This window comes from Vombatus ursinus, unplaced genomic scaffold (genome assembly GCF_900497805.2).
Source record: "Vombatus ursinus unplaced genomic scaffold, bare-nosed wombat genome assembly UNPS02010461.1, whole genome shotgun sequence".
NCBI lineage: Eukaryota > Metazoa > Chordata > Mammalia > Diprotodontia > Vombatidae > Vombatus > Vombatus ursinus.
Window position 1 is genome coordinate 13,544,820 of NW_020950239.1, and position 22,372 is coordinate 13,567,191.

Below are 22,372 nucleotides of genomic sequence, written 5' to 3' on the forward strand. Positions count from 1 at the left end.
GAGAGGAACAAGTTCCCTGTGTACATCTCTCCTTCCACCATTTCTCCTCAGCAATAAAGCAGCAAGAATTACTAGAAGCAATTTGCTGCTATGTAAAATTTAGCACTGTTAAAATAGAATCATCCTTTACAATGTACACATTCAGGAGGAAATTTTGGTGCATGATACTCATGAATGCACCATCTCTGTATTATCTATTCTCATACTTAAGATTGTAATTCTAAACCTACAATGCTGCTGGTCCCTCCAGTGATAACCTGAAATCTCTTTTTATTCAGTATTATGCAAAACATATTATTGTCTCCAGTGAGCAGCGAGAAAGTTGGTTGATACACAGGATAGCAGAACACTTAAATTCATATAGATACACCTTAACAACTAGATGTTTATTATAGAAAAAAACTTTATTAAATAATTTATGGTTTAAAATTATGTATGAATAAAGGGTACAGTAGGCAATCAAAGCAAATCATTTAATTTTCTACCATTTTCAATTGGAGAGACTGTAAAACTCATATTGTCTATTTTGCCAAAACAGGAACTCTCCATGGATGACAGATGCTGTTCCCTGCTTAATGGAAGTCCTCAAATTTTATTCTGCATCTCATTGGAAAGAAAATATAACTTTTTAAAATAGAATAAACTTGGGGAAAGGAATCAGTGTGCAATGCTTAGCACCAAATGTTTTTTTTTCCTCCCTCTGAGCACCAAATGCTTCAAGGAAAACATTCCAAGTATCAAAGTTTTCAGATAGATAAATATTTATGGATTAAATCCATAAAGAACAGACACTGTTATGAAATATATATAGATGCCTTCAAAACTTTCTATCTAGGCAGAGTAGACACATAAGTTAAGAGTCATTTCCCACTTAATTGTTTTTACCACCTTATGCAACACAATTGGGATAATGGATATGGGTTTATTGGTATGTGCTGAGAAAATAGCATTGGATTGACATCATGTCCAGTAAATAAAGCAGATTTTCTTCTTCATGCATCAAATAAATACAGAATTTTATTGAATGTTTAAAGACATAGTTATATTGTAATTGTGAACATCTTTACAAATATATCCTCTAAGAAGGAAAAACTGCATGCATGATGTGTATGCTAAAAGTAATATTTTTCTCCCTGATGATTGTCAGCTTTTGGTGACTTGTACATGTTAGAGGTGACTAAAAGTTTTGAAAAAGTCTAGTCATCTAATTAGGATAGTGCCTCTTAAACACATTCCATTAAAGTGTTTTTAAAATGCATTATATTCCATGCAATGATAGGTTTGTTTCTAACACTTATATGATTTGACGTTGTTATCCTAAGCCTCTGATGTTGCAGAAATTTTTAGTCTGTTCTACTTTGGTGTGCTCTCTTTGTGGAAAGAATACTGCTTCAAAAAAAAAGGTATGATTTTTGCTTTAAACTTAACCTGAGAAATTCTAACATCTGGTATGTCACTAAGCAGAGTTTTATTCAAGCGCTTATGAATTCTCTTTTTAATCCAGGACTACTAGACTATTGCCTTTTCCCTTCTAAAAGTACTCCAGGAAGTGCTATGGAGCTCAAAATCCTTTTGCATGACAATTTGTGAAAAGCCACTTGTCATTGGGATGGGGGCTATTTACATTGTTTACCCAGTATTTCATAAACATGTTATTATTTGACAAACTTAAAGCCAACATCAACGAATCATCAACCTCTTGCATTACCATCACTACCATTCCTTCCTGAAGTTCAAAAGACATCATACTAGTGAGTAAATCTAGTAAGAAGGGGCTCATTCCAACCAAAGGTAAGCTGAAGAGGCAAAGCTGACCACAGTGATAGACCCGAAAACCACAGTTACAACTCCAAATCACAAGTTGATAACTAGGCAGGGATGGACAGCTCACATGGTCCTCTTTCTGGTCAACCCTGCACACATAGAGAGCACTACTACATTCAGATACAAAACACAACTTTAAATTCACTGAAACAAGGCACATTCCTTCAGTGGACCAAAAGAAAGTTGTCAGATAAGCTTAGGTAAGACTTTTATTTATGAAATACTTGCACACATGGCTTGGCTTCAGCAAGTGACAGAAATAAACTCAAGCAAAAAATCTAAGCAAAGGCGATGGGTATCTATATCTCCATATATAGGCATATAGATATATAGATATGGCATCTTTGAACAATGCCACCAATTTGGAGACCAACCAAAAGAATCATTCATATCCCTTGAAATTTTCATGATGAGCACAAAGGGGTGGTGAGAACAGGATGCTCCACATCGCTCTTCCCATCTCGCGCGCATGCAGCGTGCCCACCCAACGGGAAGTGTTCGCCTGCGCCCTCCCCCCTCACCATGTGATGGTTGTTGAACTTATTTTTAGTGTCACTTGATAAGCTTCTCTGCTCACAGAGAGACATCCCACTGACCCAGCCACTGGTCATTGTCTATACCAGTTCACATCAAAGCAGGCGCGCTTTGTCAGGTTTCGACTCGAATATCCATTTTGCATCTGAAGTACAGTATCAAAAGTGACTGGATCATTTGAGTCTTTTTCTTCAGCTGCTCCCTTCTTCCTCCCCCACAGTGTTTCTGCTCACACTAACATAATTTGGCATCGTCAACGTGACATGACGATGGTTTTTCTAAAAAAATTATAATACATACATTGTCAATGAATTGTGATAGCTAACGCTCTTGAAATTTTTGTTTATAAGTTGAGGAGAGGAGGTCTTTTTCAACTGCTGAATCAGAACCAATGTAGAGTGCCCCTCAGAATCCAAGTAATGCGCATATAGTAATAGGTCATTCAATGTCAAAAGGCATAAAAAAGATGAGCAAAATCTTCACAGGCTGCTGCTTGCTGTTGCCTTTAATTATATTAATTAAACTTTGAAATTCTCATGCAAAAAGAATTGCTGGCTTGTGACGCTGAGGAGCCCTTGGAGATTTGAAGGGGGGACCCTGAGATACTAGCTTTAAGGCAACCCCTTCTTTTAAATTTGAAGGAAAAACCTTCCCTAATGTATAACCTGGAACAGCCAAGTATGTTACAGAGGACAATGTTACAAGAATTATTAAAATCTAAAAATAGAAAAAGGGAAAAAAAAAAATCTCCCGGCCACAGTGTCAAGGACTTGAAGCACCAGTCTCTCAAAATCTGCTCAATATCTTTGGTTGCGGGGCTATCTTCCTAGAGGATAACGCTCTATTAATTTTCTTCTTGTCCCGGGTGCATAATAAAAGAAAGGTGTCTTCGAAAACTAAAGGGCAAAGTCTTTCTTGCTACCAATACCTTAAGGCATCCTGTCTACATTTTGTCATGCATGTGCACTTCTCAGTGTTAAAATGACAAGATTTTCCAGTCAGAAACTTCCCATAAGGCACATTGTGATAGGGGACTCACAAGGATTTTACGATATGACATCGCTATAAGGCAATGAATGAACTTTTCAATTTGCTTAGCCTGGTGGGACTCTTCCATACCTTCTGCCGATGGCTAACAATCTCTCTATATTAATTACAAGTGCCACATTTCCATCGGAGAAGACTTACTTCTCTATTAATGATACACCATGGCCAATTCTTTTGTGGTCTCAATCTAGATATCATCTTCATGGTATATTGTTTCCTCTGTTGATGTTTTCTCTCTCTTTACATCTAAATACAGGATTTTCTGTCAGAATGCTGGTTGTGAATTAATGTTCCTCTTCATTTCCACTGCCACACATCATGGGTTACCACTATGTTGTAATAGACTCCTACCTAGACGGTAGAACGAGTGACTGAAACAGCTTCGTGCAAGCAAGGCTGGCTTGTGAAATCTGAAAAGATGAGAAATCACAAAAGAACAATCTAGGCTGAGAGGCATTAAGCTGCTTTTCCAAGTAGTGAAAAAAAATTGCTTCGTGGTCTTCATTTGTTTGGAAACTGGTAGAGAGACAGTGCTCCATCTTCGTACCTTCCGTTTTTCCTGTCTTCTTTTTTTTTTTACTGAGATTGAACACGGGAAAAGTTTATGCATCGGCCCTGAGAAAGAAAAAAAGCAAAAAGTTTTATTGCTTTGTAGCATAGTAAAGATACACTCACACACCATGCATGTACACACGTGCGCGCACACACACACACATATATCTTCCTGGGTTTTTTTTGCAACATGTAATGAGATGTTTACCAAGTTTTGCATTTTTCCAAGAATCTGAAATATTAAGAAGATCCTTCCTATGTAATAATTTTCATTTTCCATGTATCAAACTGTGGCAGTAGTCAGTTTCATTAGTATAGTTGAGCAAAAATGACAGGAAAAATAAACTTGTTGTCTTAGTGTCTAAGATATAGCATTACAATCCCTGTAATAATGTTTTCTGAAGCTACACTGACAACAAACTGAAATCTTAAAAAATCTTTCATATAAAGCAAGCACAGACACAAAATTTAAGCATCTCTTAATGGGTACATGCATAGAGTGGGACAGGAAGAAGGAGGGGAAACATTCCACTGTTGCTGATGGATTTTCTTTCATTTAGTACACAATACCACTTTGATAAAGGCACTCCCCACATATTCCACATTTTCAATAAATTTTTGTCCCTGTGTTTCTGATTAGTGACAGTTTTCTCTCCTTTTGTTTCTTCCAGTTGTAACACTGTACAATGTCCAAGTCATTCAACCAAGCTGAAGGCTAGGAGCGCCTCTGGTAAGGCAGGCTCTGTTTTAGCATCAAGAATGCCTTAAGCTACTGAAGCTGATTTTTTGCCATTTAGTTCAGAGCAGGCATATTTGCTTGCATGTGAATCATTTAAGAGTGTTCACAGTTCTCTCTTTTCTGCTTTAGGTGACAGTCAGAGTGCAGTTCTGCCACTAATTTATTTCCAGTGGTTTTAGGTAAGTGACTTCTCTCTATGCCACAATTTCCTTATTTGTAAAATGAGGCGGGGTGGGATAGATTATCTTTATAGGATCTCTTCTCCGCTTCCCAAATCAATAATTCTTCCCAAATCGATGCTATATAGATTAACTGCATATCTAAGTATATAACACCTCATATAAGTCACAAGGAAGGGTAAATCAGAATATACCCTCATTGGCCTGTCATACATATAGACATGAATGAAAACATGAATGGAAACATTCAAAAAATGAAAACATATGCATATGAGTGATACATGCCTGTTCACTTTAAATGCTTGTTACATATGACTGCCTAGAATCATTAAAGGTGTCTTATAAAGAGCCTGAACCAAAGAGGATTTCTAACTAATGATGAGATTAAACAAACATCCCTGTTTACAGATGGGATAGGGTTAGGGAATGGATCTGATATTGAGGACTCCTGTATGAGAGAACACCCTGTACCAATGCAGGTAAGCACCTTCTCTATAACTTACAGTCTTTGGGTCCTGCCTAGGGCATTGAGAATTTGAGTGACTTGTCCAGGGTCACAAAGTCCATATGTGTCAGAGGCTGGATTTGAACCTATTGGTTCTGCTTGACCTTATGGGCATCTCTATCCTCTATGCTGTCTCTATTCATAGATAATATTATGCTAACTCCATCAAATCCTCGGACACTCCAAAGTCTCCTCAGTGCCTCAGTAATGAAAAAAAAAAAGATCTGGTGTTATCATCTATCTTTGAAAAAAAAAAGTGAATGTACATATGGGTCCTTCTCTTTCTCTGATCTTTCTGGAGTAGTGAAGGGACAAGAATAATTTTATTTTATGTAGCGCCTACTCTGCACTACTCCCTGTACTAGGCATTTTTTAAAACACATATCTCATTTGATCTGTACCACAACCCTGTGAGGTAGGTACTTTTATTCTCTTTGTTTTACAGTTGATGAAACTGAGGCAGGGATTAAGTGACCTGCCCAGGGTCACACAGCTAGTAAGTGTCAGAGGTTGGATTTGAACTTGAGTCACTTTACCACAAGCTGCCTCCAGTATAGACCTGGTAATAATTGCACTGAGTCAAAGGGTATGCAGAGCTTAATAACTTAGGGACATAGTTACAAATTTCTTTCCAGAATGGCTAGACCAAATTCATACCTCCACTAACAGCGTATCCATGTGCCTATTTCCTTACAGTCCCTGCAACATTTGTCGTTTTTTCCTTTTTGCCAACATTGCCAATGTAATGGATGTGAGGCAGAGCCTCAGAGTTATTTTGAATTTCAATTTATCTAATTATTAGTGATTCCAAATTTTTTTTTTGTTTTTAATATGGCTATGAATAACTAGGATTCCTTCTGATGTTCTATGATACGGGAAGCAAACAGGCAACTTGTTGGTGGCATATGGTTGCAAAAGTCTCCCCTGAACCATCTTAAAATGTAATTGGTGGGGCAGCTAGGTGGCGCAGTGGATAGAGCACTGGCCCTGGATTCAGGAGGACGTGAGTTCAAATCTGGTCTCAGACACATAACACTTACCAGCTGTGTGACCCTGGACAAGTCACTTAACCCCGTTGCCTAACCAAATTAAAAAAAAATGTAATTGGGAAATGTTTAATTAATTATAAATGCTTAACAAAAATCAATAAAAATGCAATAATTAATTAATTAAATGATTTAGATGCTTAAAATCAATAAAATACAACAGAACATAATGTTAATTTGTAGATATCCAATACAGAGACCTCAGAGATCCCTTTTTTATTTGAGTTTGACACCACTACTCTAGTGTATATTTATGAAAAGTCCATTGATTAAGGAAGAACCTTAAAAAAATAAATCAAAACATTTTAATGGGAAAAATATAGTTTCTGATCTATCTGTGTGATACTGATTAATATTGGAAACCAGAGAGAGTGAAATTATTCTACATGAATTTTACTACTCAAATAAAAATTTCTAGATTTAGGGAAGTATTTGATTTTTTTTCATCTATAACATCTATTCAGTTTGTTTTTTTTTTTTGCTAAGTGTATTTTTTCTAAATTAAACAGAAAATAAGATTTCTTAAGAGAAAAGCAATAATAAAGTTCATCCTCCATCACATTAAAACTTATTAAATATAGTTAAGCAAGTTTCATAACATTTAACATTTTAGTTTTTTGCCTGTTCAAAAAGTTTAAAAAAGCTTTTTTAAAGTTTTTAAAATCATGAAATCTATGTTAAAATTTATTTTAACATGTTTTATTTCATTCTAAAATTATAAAGCATTTATTTTTCTGGCTCATTTCCTCCTGTGGATTTAAGATAATATAAATCAATTAACCAATTCTTTTTCCCTAGAAGCACTTTGGAAAATTTCTCTTTAACGTGTTATGACGGAAATTAGAATTCTGAGGAGGGTGAGAATTGTAATTTTTTGACAATACTACTTTTACGAAGTAAAATACAATGAAAAACATACAGTCTGTATCTTCACTGTATAAAATGAACACTAGAATTGAGAATTAGCAAGGTTAATCTGACAACTACTGTAGACAGCCAATTTGGTTATTTAAGACCAGAAAAACAACAACAGCTAGGGATCTGAATTGTCCAGGGTAAGTAACCATTCAATTTCTAATTTTCTATCTATTTTGGTACAATCTATCCAAAGACGTGGTACTGGAAAACACAGTAGGAAGTAAAGTGGATTAAAAAAAATTGATATTGTCTAGATGAGAGCCCACAGTCAGATAGAAAACCTTTTGAGTGAGAACATTAGTCCCTGAAATCTTGCACAAGTACTGGAGATAAGAATGGACTTTGAATAGGAAGTCATGGGACTTAATTTAACTTTAAAATCTGTTCAGATGCCTAACTTTTTAATATTGATATTCTTCTGGGGATGGCAGATGATTCCAAGTCATTGAATATCACACCATAATTGAGAACCAAAATAGTGTAACACCCAAAGAATAACGGAAAGGTGCATGATAGTTACAATTAGGCTATGACATATTATAAATAATGCATTGCAGGCAACACATTGCATTGCACACACACATACAGAGCATCGAAAAAAGAAGGTGAAAATATAGTATAACAGAAAATTCAAGTGCTACAGGAACATCCACAAGAATTAAATAAAAATCAAACAAATAACAACAAAACACAGAGTAGATCTCGTTGGGAGGATTTGTAGAAGGATCTAAATAAGAATTGTATTGGACAAGAAGGGAGGCAGAGTTTGCAATCCACATGGTTGGAAGGAGTACTGCCAATAATAAAGTAGCAGATCTATTAAAGTATCTAAGCACCCCAAGACACAAAACTACATCTCACAAGCTCACTGTGAATGAAGACCTAATGGCTTGAATCCTGGGATCCTTATAAACAGCTCCCACTCAGCCTAGAGTGATTCTGGATAAAAATCCCTTATGGTCTGTAAAGCGTCCACTGGTAAAATACACAAAATAAGACTTGATAAAAAGAACCATGCCCAACATTGTTATATTACAAATCCAAAACAAATGTAATTTCTAACATCTTAAACCATTTCTACAGAATATTAAAAAGGGGATGATAAAGGCTATAAAATTGAAATAAATGAAATGCTATGTGGCTAGTATGATAACTTTTCATTTGGATCCTCACCCAATATATACCTAAAAAGAATATCAATTGAGTTAATTCATTAATATTAAGAAGAATATTAATCATGAAAACCAGCCAGAGAAGTCATGTGCAATATAGATGGAGAGCTTATTTCAAAGCCAAGAAGACTTGGTTCAAGTCCCAACCTCTGTTACTTCCTGACTTTGTGACCCTAGGCAAGGTAATTAACTTCTCAGGGATGTAAGTCATCTCCAAGACTCTAGACTAAGTTGTAGAGAAGGTGCTGATGTGTATAGATAGAGGGAGTTCACTTAGATGGCAATTCCCTATACCAAAGATGTCACAGGTCCAAACCCTATTCATGAAACAAAAAAACCGAAAGCGATGAGAAACCAGTTTCTGTTCTTTGCTGTTGTTTTTCAGTCGTATCTGACTCTTCGTGACCCCATGGACCATACTGTGAATGTTCCTGTAGTTTTCTTGGGTAAGATACTGAAGTGGTTGGCTATTTCCTTCTTCAGTAGGTTAAGGCAAACAGAGGTTAAGTGATTTGCCTGGGGTCACACAGCTATTAAGTGTCTGAGACCAGATTTGAACTCAGGTCTAGCTGACTCCAAGCCCAGTGCTCTATCCACTGAGCTGCCTCCTTCTCATTGGTTAGCCTCGGTTTATTTTTTCTTTAATTATTCATGTTATAAAGGGATTCCCTAATGAAGAATCCAAGAATATCAGTATATCATTCTCATACTGTCAGTTAAGTTGCTTTATCCAAAACCCACAGCTTCTTAATCAATACAATCAATCTGAAATCAGATATCTTGTGCCCTGTAATTCAATGAGTCATAAAGCTTAACAATACAAACATGTAGTGTGTTTAGAACTGAACTATATCAGTGGCTTAGGACTACATTAACTGGAAAAGGAGTTGTGATTACATTTCTTGATTTTCCTCTGTGAAATGAGCATTACTTAAGTAAATTCAAAAGCAAGTCTGATCTATTTATCGTTTTTTGTGGAAATTCTGAAATATGTGAAGAAAATTTTTTCAAATTTTTAAAGCAAAAGATCCAACTACAGAGATATATAAAGAGATTTTTTTAAGAAAGTAGGGGTGATTTTTATAGTACAATAATACCTAATTAATAAGGCTTCATTAATTTAGAATTCTTACTAAGAAAACTAACAGTACTTGAGATTACAGGAACATATTGCCTCCTTATGACATCAAACTGTTTTTAAGTCTATCATAAGCTGCTAATGTGCTGTCTCAGATGTAGAAAGCACTTAAATAATTTGTTGTTTTTGGTGGTTGTTACTCAGAATCCAAGATATGAAAAGAGCTCATCTGTAACTGGAGATAAAATGTGAACTACCTAGGTAAACTGCTCCTATGGATAAGTCTCTCTACTCTTAGGTAGGGGAGTCAATACTGAATTTATCACTGGGTCTGTTCTCTGAATGGTTCAGTGTAGAACCATCACCTTAAAGTTAATGTGCTTATTAATTTGATTTTTGTCCCAAAACAAGTAAAAATAGCTTTAAGTAGGAGGAAAGAAGGAAACAAGCAATTATTAAGTACCTATTGTATGTCAGATCCTGTGCTAAGAACATTTATTTTAAAAACAAACATTATCTCATTTAATCCTCACAATAACCCTGGTAGGTAGGTGCTATTACCATTCCTGTTTTAGAGTTGAGGAAACCCGAGACGAGTAGAGGTTAAGTCAATTTCCTAGGGTCACATAGCTAGTAAGTGTCTGAAGCTAAATTTGAACTCAAGTCTCCTTAACTCTAGACCCAGCACTCTATCTGCTGAATACACCTAGCTGCCTCTAAGGGAAGAAGATGCTAGTGTAGTAGAAAAAGTAGTAGATCTGTATTCAGAGGACCCGAGTTCAAATTCCTTCCTTTGTGTCACTTAATTTCTTACTATCTTAGTTTCCTTATCTGCAAATTATGGAGTTGCACTAGAATTCATCTCTACTTGGAGTTCATATGCTTCATTTTTAATTAAAAAAATGAGGAAAAAAAGTGGTAAAAATCATGGAATTCCAATAGTTCACCTTGTTCAGTCTCCCATCTTTAGGCAGGTATTTATTATCCACATTCTACAGAAGAGGCAGTCAAAGGATTGAAAGTTTAGATCTAAGGCCTCTGAGTGCAGAGTTCCTTCTCCTTTAAATCAAACTGATTATGACTCAGAAGTTGTCCTTTTTGTGTGCATAATTCTGGAAATTATGGTTGGTGAGTTGTTGTCCTTCATGCTCAAAGAGGATCAAAATGACATCACAATGTTGGGGTCAAGGAAAGGGTGTCCAATGGTGGTTTATCAAACCAATACAAACTCAGAAAGCCGTAGCACAGGCTGAGCACAAATTGTCCATATGAACATTCAGAGAGGAGATGTTTCTAAATTTGCAATCTCATGTTTCTTCTGAGCTACTGCAATTCTGCTTCGTTCATTGAGTACAGTACCTTCTTCGATGTAAGCATGTCATGCTGGGAGGTCACATAGTAATTGGAAATGCCTTTATAAGTACAGATGTAATAACTTAGTAAGGTGTCAAAATCATCTTGAGAAAAAGATTGCATTCTATAATGACAAATGAAATGACTAATTAATGATTAACAGGGATAATTTTATGAAGAAAAAAAGCTGAACTAGCTGATAAGTTTGGACTCTGTAACTTTTGCAAATATTTAAGCAAAGAATGGTTTTGTTGATAACTTACAACTTTCAGGGAGTCATAGAAGAACAAAGAACAATCGTTCAGAATAAGAAATATAGTTCACCCTACCCGACCTCATTCTTTATAAATAAATAGTTCCTGTCTCTTAGATTCAATTCCTTGAATTCAATTCCTGGGCTGTTTTTAGTACAATTGCATGAGACTGGTACTTGATAAGCACCATTGTCCTTAAACACTACTTTTCCTCTATATTCAATTCAGGCTAATGGAATGCAAGCTCCCCTAATTATCACTGTATTTTTTTCATTGTATTTTCTCTATTAATTGTGAAGTTTCCAGAAAGGAGAGATTTCCCCTTTTTCTTTTTGCCTTTATACATAAATCGTCTGGGTTCCTCACCAATCAGAAGATGGGTAAATAAAATCTTCAACGTCTTTGCTTTCACTAGCTCCTTCCTTTTCACTTTCGAATGGGCCCTGCTCTCACCTTTATTGGAAAACTTCTCACTCAACCCACCTCTTTTACACCCTTCAAAGTACACTTGAGTGTACAGGCTACAAATGCTCTCTTCAATTTCTAACAACCATCTTAAAATCTCTTTTATTATTACTTATTATCTTATTACTTGGGCTTTAGCCGCTCTCTATCATAACTACTTCAAGGCCACCTGTGATTAATGCTTGGCCAAAACTAATAGTCTTTATTCAGTTCTTTCTCTCTCTCTTTAAAATTAACTGAATTGGATTGATTGATATTTTGACCACTGTTTCTGTAAATTCCTTTTCTTCTTTGGTTTCTATGTAATGGTGTTCTCTTCATTTTCCTTTTCTTTCTATGGCTGCTCTTAAAACAGTATTCACAAGTCTCAAGCCCAAATTCTTCTATTTCTTGTTGCCCAGGTCATCATGGTATCACATATTCTCCATACTCAGGTTACCATTGTACCTCCATTCTCCCTCTAGTTCGGTATCTATATATGCTTACTGTAAATGAAAAATTGGTTATCTTGCCAACAGCTGCATTCAAAATTTTGCTCACAAAATGTGTACAACTCAATGGTGCCAAATTTCTTTTCATTCTTTTCCACGTTTATATACATCATCTCAATTTAAATTATCTTTACCTTAGGCATACATCATTGTGAGTCACTTATGTTTGACTTTTGTCTGTGATTATATCATCGTCCGTGTAGCTCTTTGAATAATCTTCCTTATGTACTTTTTTATCTTTTAAATCACGTCGCTTTCCAGTTTAGGAATGCATAAAATCACTATCATGTCAGATGCAAACTCGTGAGCACTGACTTTGGAGTAAAAAAAAAACAAAAGAAAACACGAATTCAAATCCTGGCTTCTAGTCATATAATTTTTATTTTCTCATCTCCAGACATGGTTCTGTGGATAGAAAGATGAACTTGGAGTTAGGAAGTCTTCCTTTTGAATACTAGATAAGGCCCTTCCTAGCTGTCTGACTCCTGACAAGTCACTTTAACTCTCTTAACTGTTTTCTTAGCTATAAAATGGTGATATACATACACATATATACATACATGTATATGTAGACATATATGTATATATAATAGAACCTATCTCATAGGGTTCTTATGACAATGAAATGAGATAATAATAGCCAGTATTTACATAAAGCTTGAAGGTGTTCAAAGAGTTTTATAAATGTTATGTCATTTTATCCTCACGACAACTTTGGGAGGTAGGTGCTATTTTTATCACCATTTTACAGATGAATAAATTGAGGCAGACAAAGGCTAAGTGACTTTCCCTTGTCACACAGCTAGTATGAATCTGAGGCAGGATTTGAACTCAGGTCTTCCTGCTTTCAGATCCAGCACTTTATTCAGTTGGACACACACACACACTTCTGTTTTTGCAGACCTTAAAATACCATAGAAATATTAGTTATATAATAACAATTGCTACTGTTATTACCTATAATAAAAACTAAATGACCTCCGATATCTTTTGTAGATCTAAATTTATGATCTTCATCTAAGCCTTCACGATTTTTTGCTAGTTGTGCATTTCCCTCTCTACAGACCTCATTTCTCTCCTGTACAAAAGAAGCAGAAAATTCGCATCTATTTCTTTTGTTTCCCTTTTCTTCCTCTTTTTCCCTTTGCCATTTCTGTAAATACTAACATTGTGGTCTGCATGGCACGGATGCTTACTAAATGCTAACTTGATGGAAAACCGTGAATGAAATAGTGAAGAGAAAGCCTGCATTCATACATGCCTGAATGACACTACTCTTCAATTAAATCTATAAGTTCTTCCCTGAATACCTGACTCACTGGATCTAATGGCAAGCAAAAATACCCTGCCCAAACCAGCTGGCTTTATTTCATTTATTTATTTATTCATTCATTTGTTCATTGGTTTCTTTGTTTTGCAGCGCATGCTTCTGTTATGTAAGAAAAATGGGATTCTCTGAACAATGACAATCTGTTGCCATTCCCCTGGCCTTGAATTCTCCAACAAGATGGTCCACGTAACAGTTTTTCGGAAAAGCTTACTACGGCAACATCTTCCTACCGGGATGAAATGGACTAGATTTGAGAAAGGTAGTGTCACAGACAGAATCTTGGTCACCATTATCACCGAACTGGGTCAGCTCCAAGGGCCTACCAGGCATAATGTAGCCAGTGCTCAGAAGACTTTCAGATTCATCAAAGAGTCAAAAATGAATTCTTTAAAAGGGAGTAAGAGATGAGGTTCCTTGTGGCCTCACAAGTGGGAAACAGAAGTAGATACTTAGTTAAAGGCTAAAAAGATACATTTCCCCTTGAGTAGCTTGTCAGTTAACTAAACAAAGAGGTAACAAAGAGTACATGCTGACAGATGACAGATGACAGATGGGTCTGGAGTTGAGAAGATCTGAGTTCAAATCCATCCATCTACTTCTAGCTGTATGACCCTGGGCATTTCACTTAACCTCTGTCTGCCTCAGTGTTTTCAACTGTAAGATGGCATGATAATAGCACCTACGTCCCAGAGTTGTGGAGAGAGTCGAATGAGACAATGTTTGTAAAATGCCTCCCACGGTGCCTGGTATGTAGTAGATGCTACATAAATGCTATTGTTGTTGTTTACTGTTGTTGCTGTTGTCATCTGCTGTGGGTACAAGAGCTGGGATCCAATCTTGCTACTATGTTTGGAAACAGGCACCACTGCTTCATTTTCACCATAGACGGTAAAGGCAGCATTAACCAAAGCAAGTGTCAGATTTCCTGGTTTCTGGGAGCATTAAAATTCTGCTGGCATTAACATTCTCATGCTCCTTTACTAGCTTTCTGCACAGGGTATATTTCACTGCTATAACAGTTATAATATTATGCTCACCTCATAAATATCCGTTGACAAGCTGAGGCATACAACTGCATTTTAGTTTAGCGTTTTTAAAATACAGATAGCTGATTTATTTATATCTTTACTTCTTAAAGAGGTTACTGAACCTCAGCAAGAGTAAACAGTGTGCAAAGTTTAAAGTTTTATACACCCACACGTTCCGACATGCACATGTACATGAAAATGAATCAAGAACTGCAGGAACTTAAAATCAGCTTTAAAAGGATGGCAGGAGAAATGAACAGACTGTTTCAGGGAAGATTTCCCATAACCAACAAGAAGAGCACAACTGATAAGAGGGTGGAGATACTGGAGTCATGCATGCAGAGACATTGAGGTCAAGGCTGTTCTTCAAGCCAAAAATAAAATGAAATAAATAAAAATTCAATTTTTTTCTGATATTGTCACTCAGAGACACAAATTGCTATATTACTCTCTTCCATGAAAATCTAGGTAATTCAGTGTAAATTACATTATTTAATTTCTAATCTGCAAATGTCTTATTACACATAGGGGAGCATGTACCATATAGTTATTCAGCAGCATACCTGACAATTGCAGCCTCTAATTATAGTGTGATCTCATTAGACAGCCATAGCACCTGTGGTCATATAGTGACTATGTATACACTATTTAATTGCGGAAAAGTTCAAAACCTTGGATAGGTTGACGTTTGTGTATTGCCCAAGAATCAGACAGTACTCAATCAAAGACCTAACTTTGACTCAACAGTTTTTCCATGGGGATTCCAATTCCCTAGGGTGTTAGGTATAGCAAGAAGATAAAAGAAAGAGAATCCTTAGCTCAATGAAATATGTTGATTAAAGAGCTGGAGCAAAGATAACATGAAGAAGGAAACAGGATACGTATCAAAAATTTCATCTGAGTTCATTTGTGGCAAAATGAAAAGTCTAAATGAAAAGGTTAAAATTTCTTATACTTTCTTTGGGATGCCAACTCGTAGAAGTCCTCACTACTTCCCTTTTACAGATGAACATATGAAGAAACAGTTACGGTGCAATTTTCATTATGGTCTTGCCTCAAAAATCCAGGGATCCACTGGCCAGAAAACCAAAAGCTTTTTTTTTTATTTGCAAAGGAATAGCCAACTAGGAAACACAGGGGCATATTTATGTATGGAGAGACAGTTTTGTTCCCTCTCCAAATAAAATCTACTTACTATGACTGGGAACAGGTAATGTTGATAACCATAGAAACCTGGGTAGGAGACCAGAATCCTTGTAATGCTTTTCACTATGGGCTATTCCTTTCCTATTTCCCCCCTTAAATTGTTTCAGTTTACCCCCCCCCTTTCCCCAGAAATGTGCATTTCTAACAACAATGATGATAGCTAGCATTTATATATCCCTTACTATGTGTCAGCACCCTGCTGGATCAGTGCCATGTTGGGGCAGAGGAGCTAGTATAGGTCCATGAAACTGTGAGCCCTGCCATGCAGAGTTACTCAAGAAGGACAGGTCATATCAGAGAGTTCTGATAAAAGGTGATCCACTGGATAAGGAATTGGCAAAACACTCCAGTATCTTTGCCAAGGAAAACTCATAGACAGTATTAAAATGATGAATGATATGACACAGGAAGATGAGCCCCTCAAGTCAGAAGGTGTCCAACACGCTGGTGGGGAAGAGCAGAGGACAACTACAAGGAGCTCCAGTACTAATGTAGTGGCTGGGCCAAAGCTGAAAGAAGCACAGCTGCAGACGTGTCTGGTGATGAAAGGAAAGTCTGATGCTTTAAAGATCAGTATTGCACAGGAATCTGAAATGGAAAATCCGCGAACCAAGGTAAGCTGGATGTGGTCAAACACGAGAGGGAAAGATTAAACACAGCAATCTCTGAGATGTCAGTGAACTTAACAGGATGGGAATGGGTGAATTTAAATCAGGTAATCATACATATACTACTGTGAGTAAAAACCCATTAGAAGAAATGGAATAGCCCTCATAGTCAATAAAAGGGTAAGAAAAGCAATACTAGGTTATAATCTCAAAAATGACTGGATGATATCTGTTCGAACCCAACACCATTCAACTTCACAGTAATACAGGTCTATGCTTCCACCACTGATGCCAAAGAGGCCAAAGTTGATCAGTTCTATGAAGACCTAAAACATCTTCTGGAAATAACATAAAAAGATGCCTCATTCATCATAGGGAATTGAAATGCCAAAGTAGGAAATCAAAAGATAATTGGAATAATGGGCAAGTATGGCTTTGGATTACAAAGTGAAGCAAGACAGAGATGAATAGAGTTTTGTCAAGGTAACTCACTGGTCATAGCAAACACTCTTTTTCAACAACCCAAAAGACAGTTCTAAACATGGACATCACCAGATGGTCAATACTGAAATCATATTGATTATATACTATGCAACCAAAAGTGGAATAGTTCTATACAATTGGTTAGGCTCAGATGATGAGCTTCTTATTACAAAATTCAGACTTAAAAAAAGTAGAAAAAACCATCAGAACATATATGAATGACCTAAATAACATCCCTTATGACTGAAATGGAAATGATGAATAGGTTTAAGGGATTAGATCTACTAGATAGAGTTCTTGAAGAACTATGGGCAGAGGTTCACAATATTGTGCAGGAGTCAGCAAAAAACAAAACAAAGACAAACATTCTAAAGAAAACGAAGAGCAAGACAGCAAATTGGCTGTCTGATGAGGCTTTACAAATAACTGAAGAAAGAAGTAGAGTGAAAGGTAAAGGAAAAAGGCAAAGATATACCAACTGAATGCAGAATTGCACAGACTAGCAAGGAGAGACAAGAAAGTTTTCTTAAATGAGCAATATGAAGAAATAGAAGAAAATAATATAATGGGCAAGACAAGAGTTCTCTTCAAGACAATGAGAGATATCAAGGGAATGTTTCATCCAAAAATGATCATGATAAAAGACAAAAATGGTACAGACTTAATAGAAGTAGAAGAAATTAAAACAAGGTGGAAAGAATATGCAAAGGAATTGTACAAGAAGGATCTTAACAAAACCAATAACCACAATAATGTGTGCTGATCTCGAGCCAGATATCCTGGAGAACGAAGTCGAGTGGGCCTTAGAAGCATTGCAAACAACAGGGCTGGTAGAGGTGATAGAATTCCAGCTGAGTTGTTTAAAACCCCAATATGCCAGCAAATTTGGAAAACTCAACAATGGCCACTGGATTAGAAAAGATCAGTTTATGTCACAATCCTAAAGAAGGGCAATGCCAAGGAATGTTCAAATTACCAAACAATTGCACTCATTTCACATGCCAGCAAAGTTATACTTAAGATTCTGCAAGCTAGGTTTCAGCAACATGTGAACCAAGAATTATTAGAAGAGCAATTTCAAGCAAGGGAGTTCCAGAAAAACAAACAAACAAACAAACAAAAACATCTACTTCTGCTTCATTGATGACACCAAAAACTTTGACTGTGTGGATCACGACAAAATGTAGCAAGTCTTTAAAGAGATAGGAAAATCAGATCATCTTGTCTCCTGAGAAATCTGTATGTGAGTCAAGAAACAACAGAATCAGATATGGAACACCTGATTGGTTTAAAATTGGGAAAGGAGTATAACAAGGCTATATATTATCACTTTATTTAACTTACATATAGAGTACATCAGACAAAATGCCAGTGGATGAATCAAAAGCCAGAATTAAGGTTGCTGGGGGAAATATCAACAATTTCAGATATGCAGAAGATACCACTGTAATGACAGTAAGTGAAAAATTAAGAAGCCTCTTAATGAGGGTGAAAGAGTATAGTGTGGAAGCTGACTTGAAGCTTAACATTGAAAAAAAAAACCTAAAATCTCGGCAACTGGTCCTATCACTTCCTTGTAAACGGAGGGAGAAGAAATGGAAGCAGTGTCAGATTTTTTGTTCTTGGGCTTAAAGATCACTGCAGATGGAAACTGCAGCCATGAAATTAGAAGATGCTTGCTTCTTGGAAGGAAAGCTATGGAGAATCTGCACAGCATACCAAAAAGATGTCACCTTGCTAACAAAGGTTCATACTATCAAAACTATGGCCTTTCCAGTCGCAATGTAGGCTATGAGAGTTGGACTATAAGGAAAGGTGAGAACTGCATAATTGACACTTTCAAACTATGGTACTGGAGAAGACTTTTGAGAGTCCCTTGGACACAAGGAGAGCAAATCATTCAATACTTAAAGAAATTAATTCAGACTATTCACTGGAAGGTCAAATATTGAAGCTTAAATACTTTGGCCACATAATGAGAAGACAGGACTCACTGGAAAAGCCCCTGATGTTGGGAAAGATTCAAGGCAAAAATAAAATGGGACAACAGAGGGTGAGATGGATGGATAGTGTTATGGAAGCAAGGGACATAAGCTTAAATAGATGTCAGGAGATAGCAGAGGATAGAAGGGCCTGATGTGCTATGGTCCATGGGGTCACAAAGAGTCAGACATGACTGAATGACTGAACAACAATAAAAATGTTCCAGACACTGTGCTAAATACATTACAAATGGTTTTTTTTCTTTTAATTTGATTTTCACAAAAAACTCTCTGGGGTAGGTGCTATTATTTATCATTATTTTATAGTTGAGGAAATTGAGGCAGACAGAAGTTAGGTGACTTGACCAGGTCCACACAACTAGTGTCTGAGGCCAGATTTGAACTCAGGTTTTCCTGATTACAGGTCCAGCACTCTATCTCAGACCATTAATATGGTTTAAACAATGGATATTTGGGAACAAAGCTTTGCCAGAATCCTAGACTATTTTAATCAGTGGTGTTACCCAATGTGAGTCACTTACATCTTGCACACTGGTTTTTTCAAGAGGACAATGCATTCTCTTCTTCAGAGAGCTGAGAGGAGAAGCAGGTTTGTAAACATTTAGGAGGCAGAGGTATTATTTTAGGGTAAATATTTTCATATTTTACATTATTTTCTTACTTTACTCATTTATAAAAACATAAAATAGATTTCCTTTTTCTTCAGTACTTTCTGTTTCTTTTGTTGTGAACTGAAAGGATTTGGGAAACTGACCAGATTGTTTATCTGTCTAAATGTAGGACTTAGCTTTCTATAATGAAAAAAAGATATTCATTATACTTTTCTCCTTCATTAGACTGTATGCCACTTAGAGGAGAGATTGTAGCTCTTCTATCTTTGTATTCAAAAAGTTCCAACAGTGTCATGTTTGAATTCATTTTTTTGTTAAATTGAACTGAATTTCTTCTAAATTCACACAACAGTGAATAGAACTTCAAGAAGTAGAAAATATATTCTGTATTGATATGAGATTACCTGAGGCACAGATGTAATTTTGTGCATAAAAATATGTATGTCTACTGCATGTAAAAGCCCTCTAAAAACCATTGTCATCTAGCGATAACTTTAGTTGCCACCAACTCAAGCCTTCATGATGGCAGCTTAGGTGGTGTGATGGATAGAATACTGGGTTTGGAGTCAGGAAGACTTGAGTTCAAATCTAGCCTATGATACTTAATAGCTGTGTGACTTAGGGCAAGTCCTTTAATCTCTGTCGCAGCTTTCCCAAAAGTAAAATGTGGATAATAATAGCACCTACCCCCCAGGTTTGCTGCAAAGATCAAATGAGATAATATTTGTAAAGTATTTAGCACACTGCCTGGCACATAGTAGGTGCTACATAAATGCTTGCTATTATTATTATTCACAGTGATAGGGATTCTTTATAGTGAATGATGAAATCAAAGTAAACGACAGTGACTAGAGGCAGCGAGGTGGCATAGTGGATAGAGTGCCCGGCCCCGAGGCAGGAAGATTCATTTTCCTGAGTTCAAATTTGGTCTCAGATACTTACTATCTATGTGACTCTGGGCAAGTTACTTATCCTTGTTTGCCTCAGTTCCTCACCTGTAAAAATGAGCTAGGGAAGCAAATGGCAAACCACTCCAGTATCTTTGCCAAGTAAACCCCAAATGGGGTCACAAAGAGTCAGACACAATTGAAATGATTGAACATGAACACATAAAGAATATAAATGCACACTGTTTTCTCCTGAAACAAAGGTAGCTTTGCTGCTCCAATGAACCTGTCATATATCACTTTCCTCTCCTAGAATAACTGGAGGAAAATTAAAAAATTTCTAGACATGCAATTAATCCAACTAATAATTAAAAGATTCTGAAGGTCAAATATATGAACTTATACACGTGCATCCATAACAGCCATCCTCAACACTCTGCAAGGAACCACATGCAGCCTGTGCCAGGGTCCCAGGTCTCTGACACAAGAGCCCATCTTGCCTAGCCTGAGTTATCCTTCTAGTAGTACAAAAGCCATTTCATTTTTCCTTTTCTTGAGTACTACAGAACTCTAGATGGTATATTGTGATAATTTAGATCTCATTAATAAAATTTCACTATCTTTCTAATCAATTTAACTTCTTTGTTACTTGATACTTTATAGGATTAAAAAAACAAATCATACCTATATCAGACTTCCAATTAAGATGACAACCTGATAGAGGAACCAAGAAGGTACAATGATGAAGAAAACCAAATACAAACTCTTATAAGCTCCTCCATCCAGAGCAGGACTAACTAGAAGATATACAGAGGCTTGTAGGTGTTCAGAGCAAAGACAAAAGAGACAACAGCCACAGCACTCAGGGAGCACGTGCTGGAGCAAAAGCAGGAGACAAGTCCTGCTTGGCACCCAGGTGGCTCAACTGAAGACAGAACTAGAACAATAATGAAGCTCTCACAACGGGGCCAACACTAGTTCAAGTGGAAATATCTGCTTGGGAATAACTCATAAGAAGAAGATAAAGAAACAACTAAATCTAAAACTTGACTTGAGCCCCCAGATGCTAGAGCCAGTACTCAGGGATTCCTAAGGAAGGTGTGACCTAGTCTTAGCTCTCACATGAGGAACAGTAAAGGCAGACATGTAGAGAATACAGAGGGGAAAGGATCAAGCAGGACCTGATCAATCCACCTACTAGTATGGAAGGAAGAATATTCCCTAAGTACAAAGTCCCACAGAAACTGAGTTAGAGATATGAATAAACAGTAAATAATGCCGAATGAAAAAGAGAAACACTATGGATTTAGTGAAGTCAAAGGAGTAAATCCAGAAAAGAGTAACTCCACAAGTACAAGTAGACCCTTAGACAAAAGTAGGGTTTGGCCATAAGAAATTCAAATATACCTGTAAGAAATTAAAGCAAAGAAGAAGAAGAAGAAGAAAAAGAAGAAGAAGAAGAAGAAAAAGAAGGAGGAGGAGGAGGAGGAGGAGGAGAAGAAGAAGTAGTAGTAGTAGTAGTAAGATCTCTGAAGAAAAAAATGGTGAGGGCAGAGACAAGATGGCAGAGTAAAAGCCATGACTTGCTTGAGCTCTAGCCCAAACCCCCCTCCAAATACCTGTAAAAAATGACTCTAAACAAATTCTAGAGCAGTAGAACCCACAAAAAGACAGAGTGAAACAAATTTCCAGCACAAGACAACCAGAAGGTTGGCAGGAAAGGTCTCTTGAGCCAGGCTGGGAGAGGAGGGCAGTTCAGTATGGGCATGCAGGCAAAGACCAGGCCTCAGTGAACCTGGAGCAGGCCTCAGGGGATTGAATCATGGGCAGCTGGGGTGGTTTCCAGACTTCTCAACCCACAAATGCCAAAGACAACTTAGAAGGTCAGTAGGAAAGGTCTATTGACCATGGTGAGAGAGGAGCTTGGTCCAGCCCCAGTCCTGATGCAGCCCTGGGGCAACAGCTGCTTCCAGAGCTCTCAGCCCACAGACAGAAGGGAGGGGATCAAGTGGCTGATCAGAGGGGGATTGCAGGGATCTCTTTGTTGGTGTTGAGGCAG

The 22,372-nt window shown here is 36.9% G+C and overlaps 1 protein-coding gene across 1 annotated transcript in view; it reads right to left on the reverse strand.

Moving 5' to 3' along the window:
- Positions 1–383: 383 nt before the first annotated feature.
- Positions 384–22,372, reverse strand: part of ANTXR2 (ANTXR cell adhesion molecule 2) — a 210,424-nt gene continuing 188,435 nt past the window's right edge. Inside the window, exon 17 of the mRNA XM_027854470.1 lies at positions 384–4,020. Coding sequence (XP_027710271.1) covers positions 3,982–4,020 — 39 coding nt within the window. The 3' untranslated portion in view covers positions 384–3,981. The remainder of the gene's footprint in view (positions 4,021–22,372) is intronic.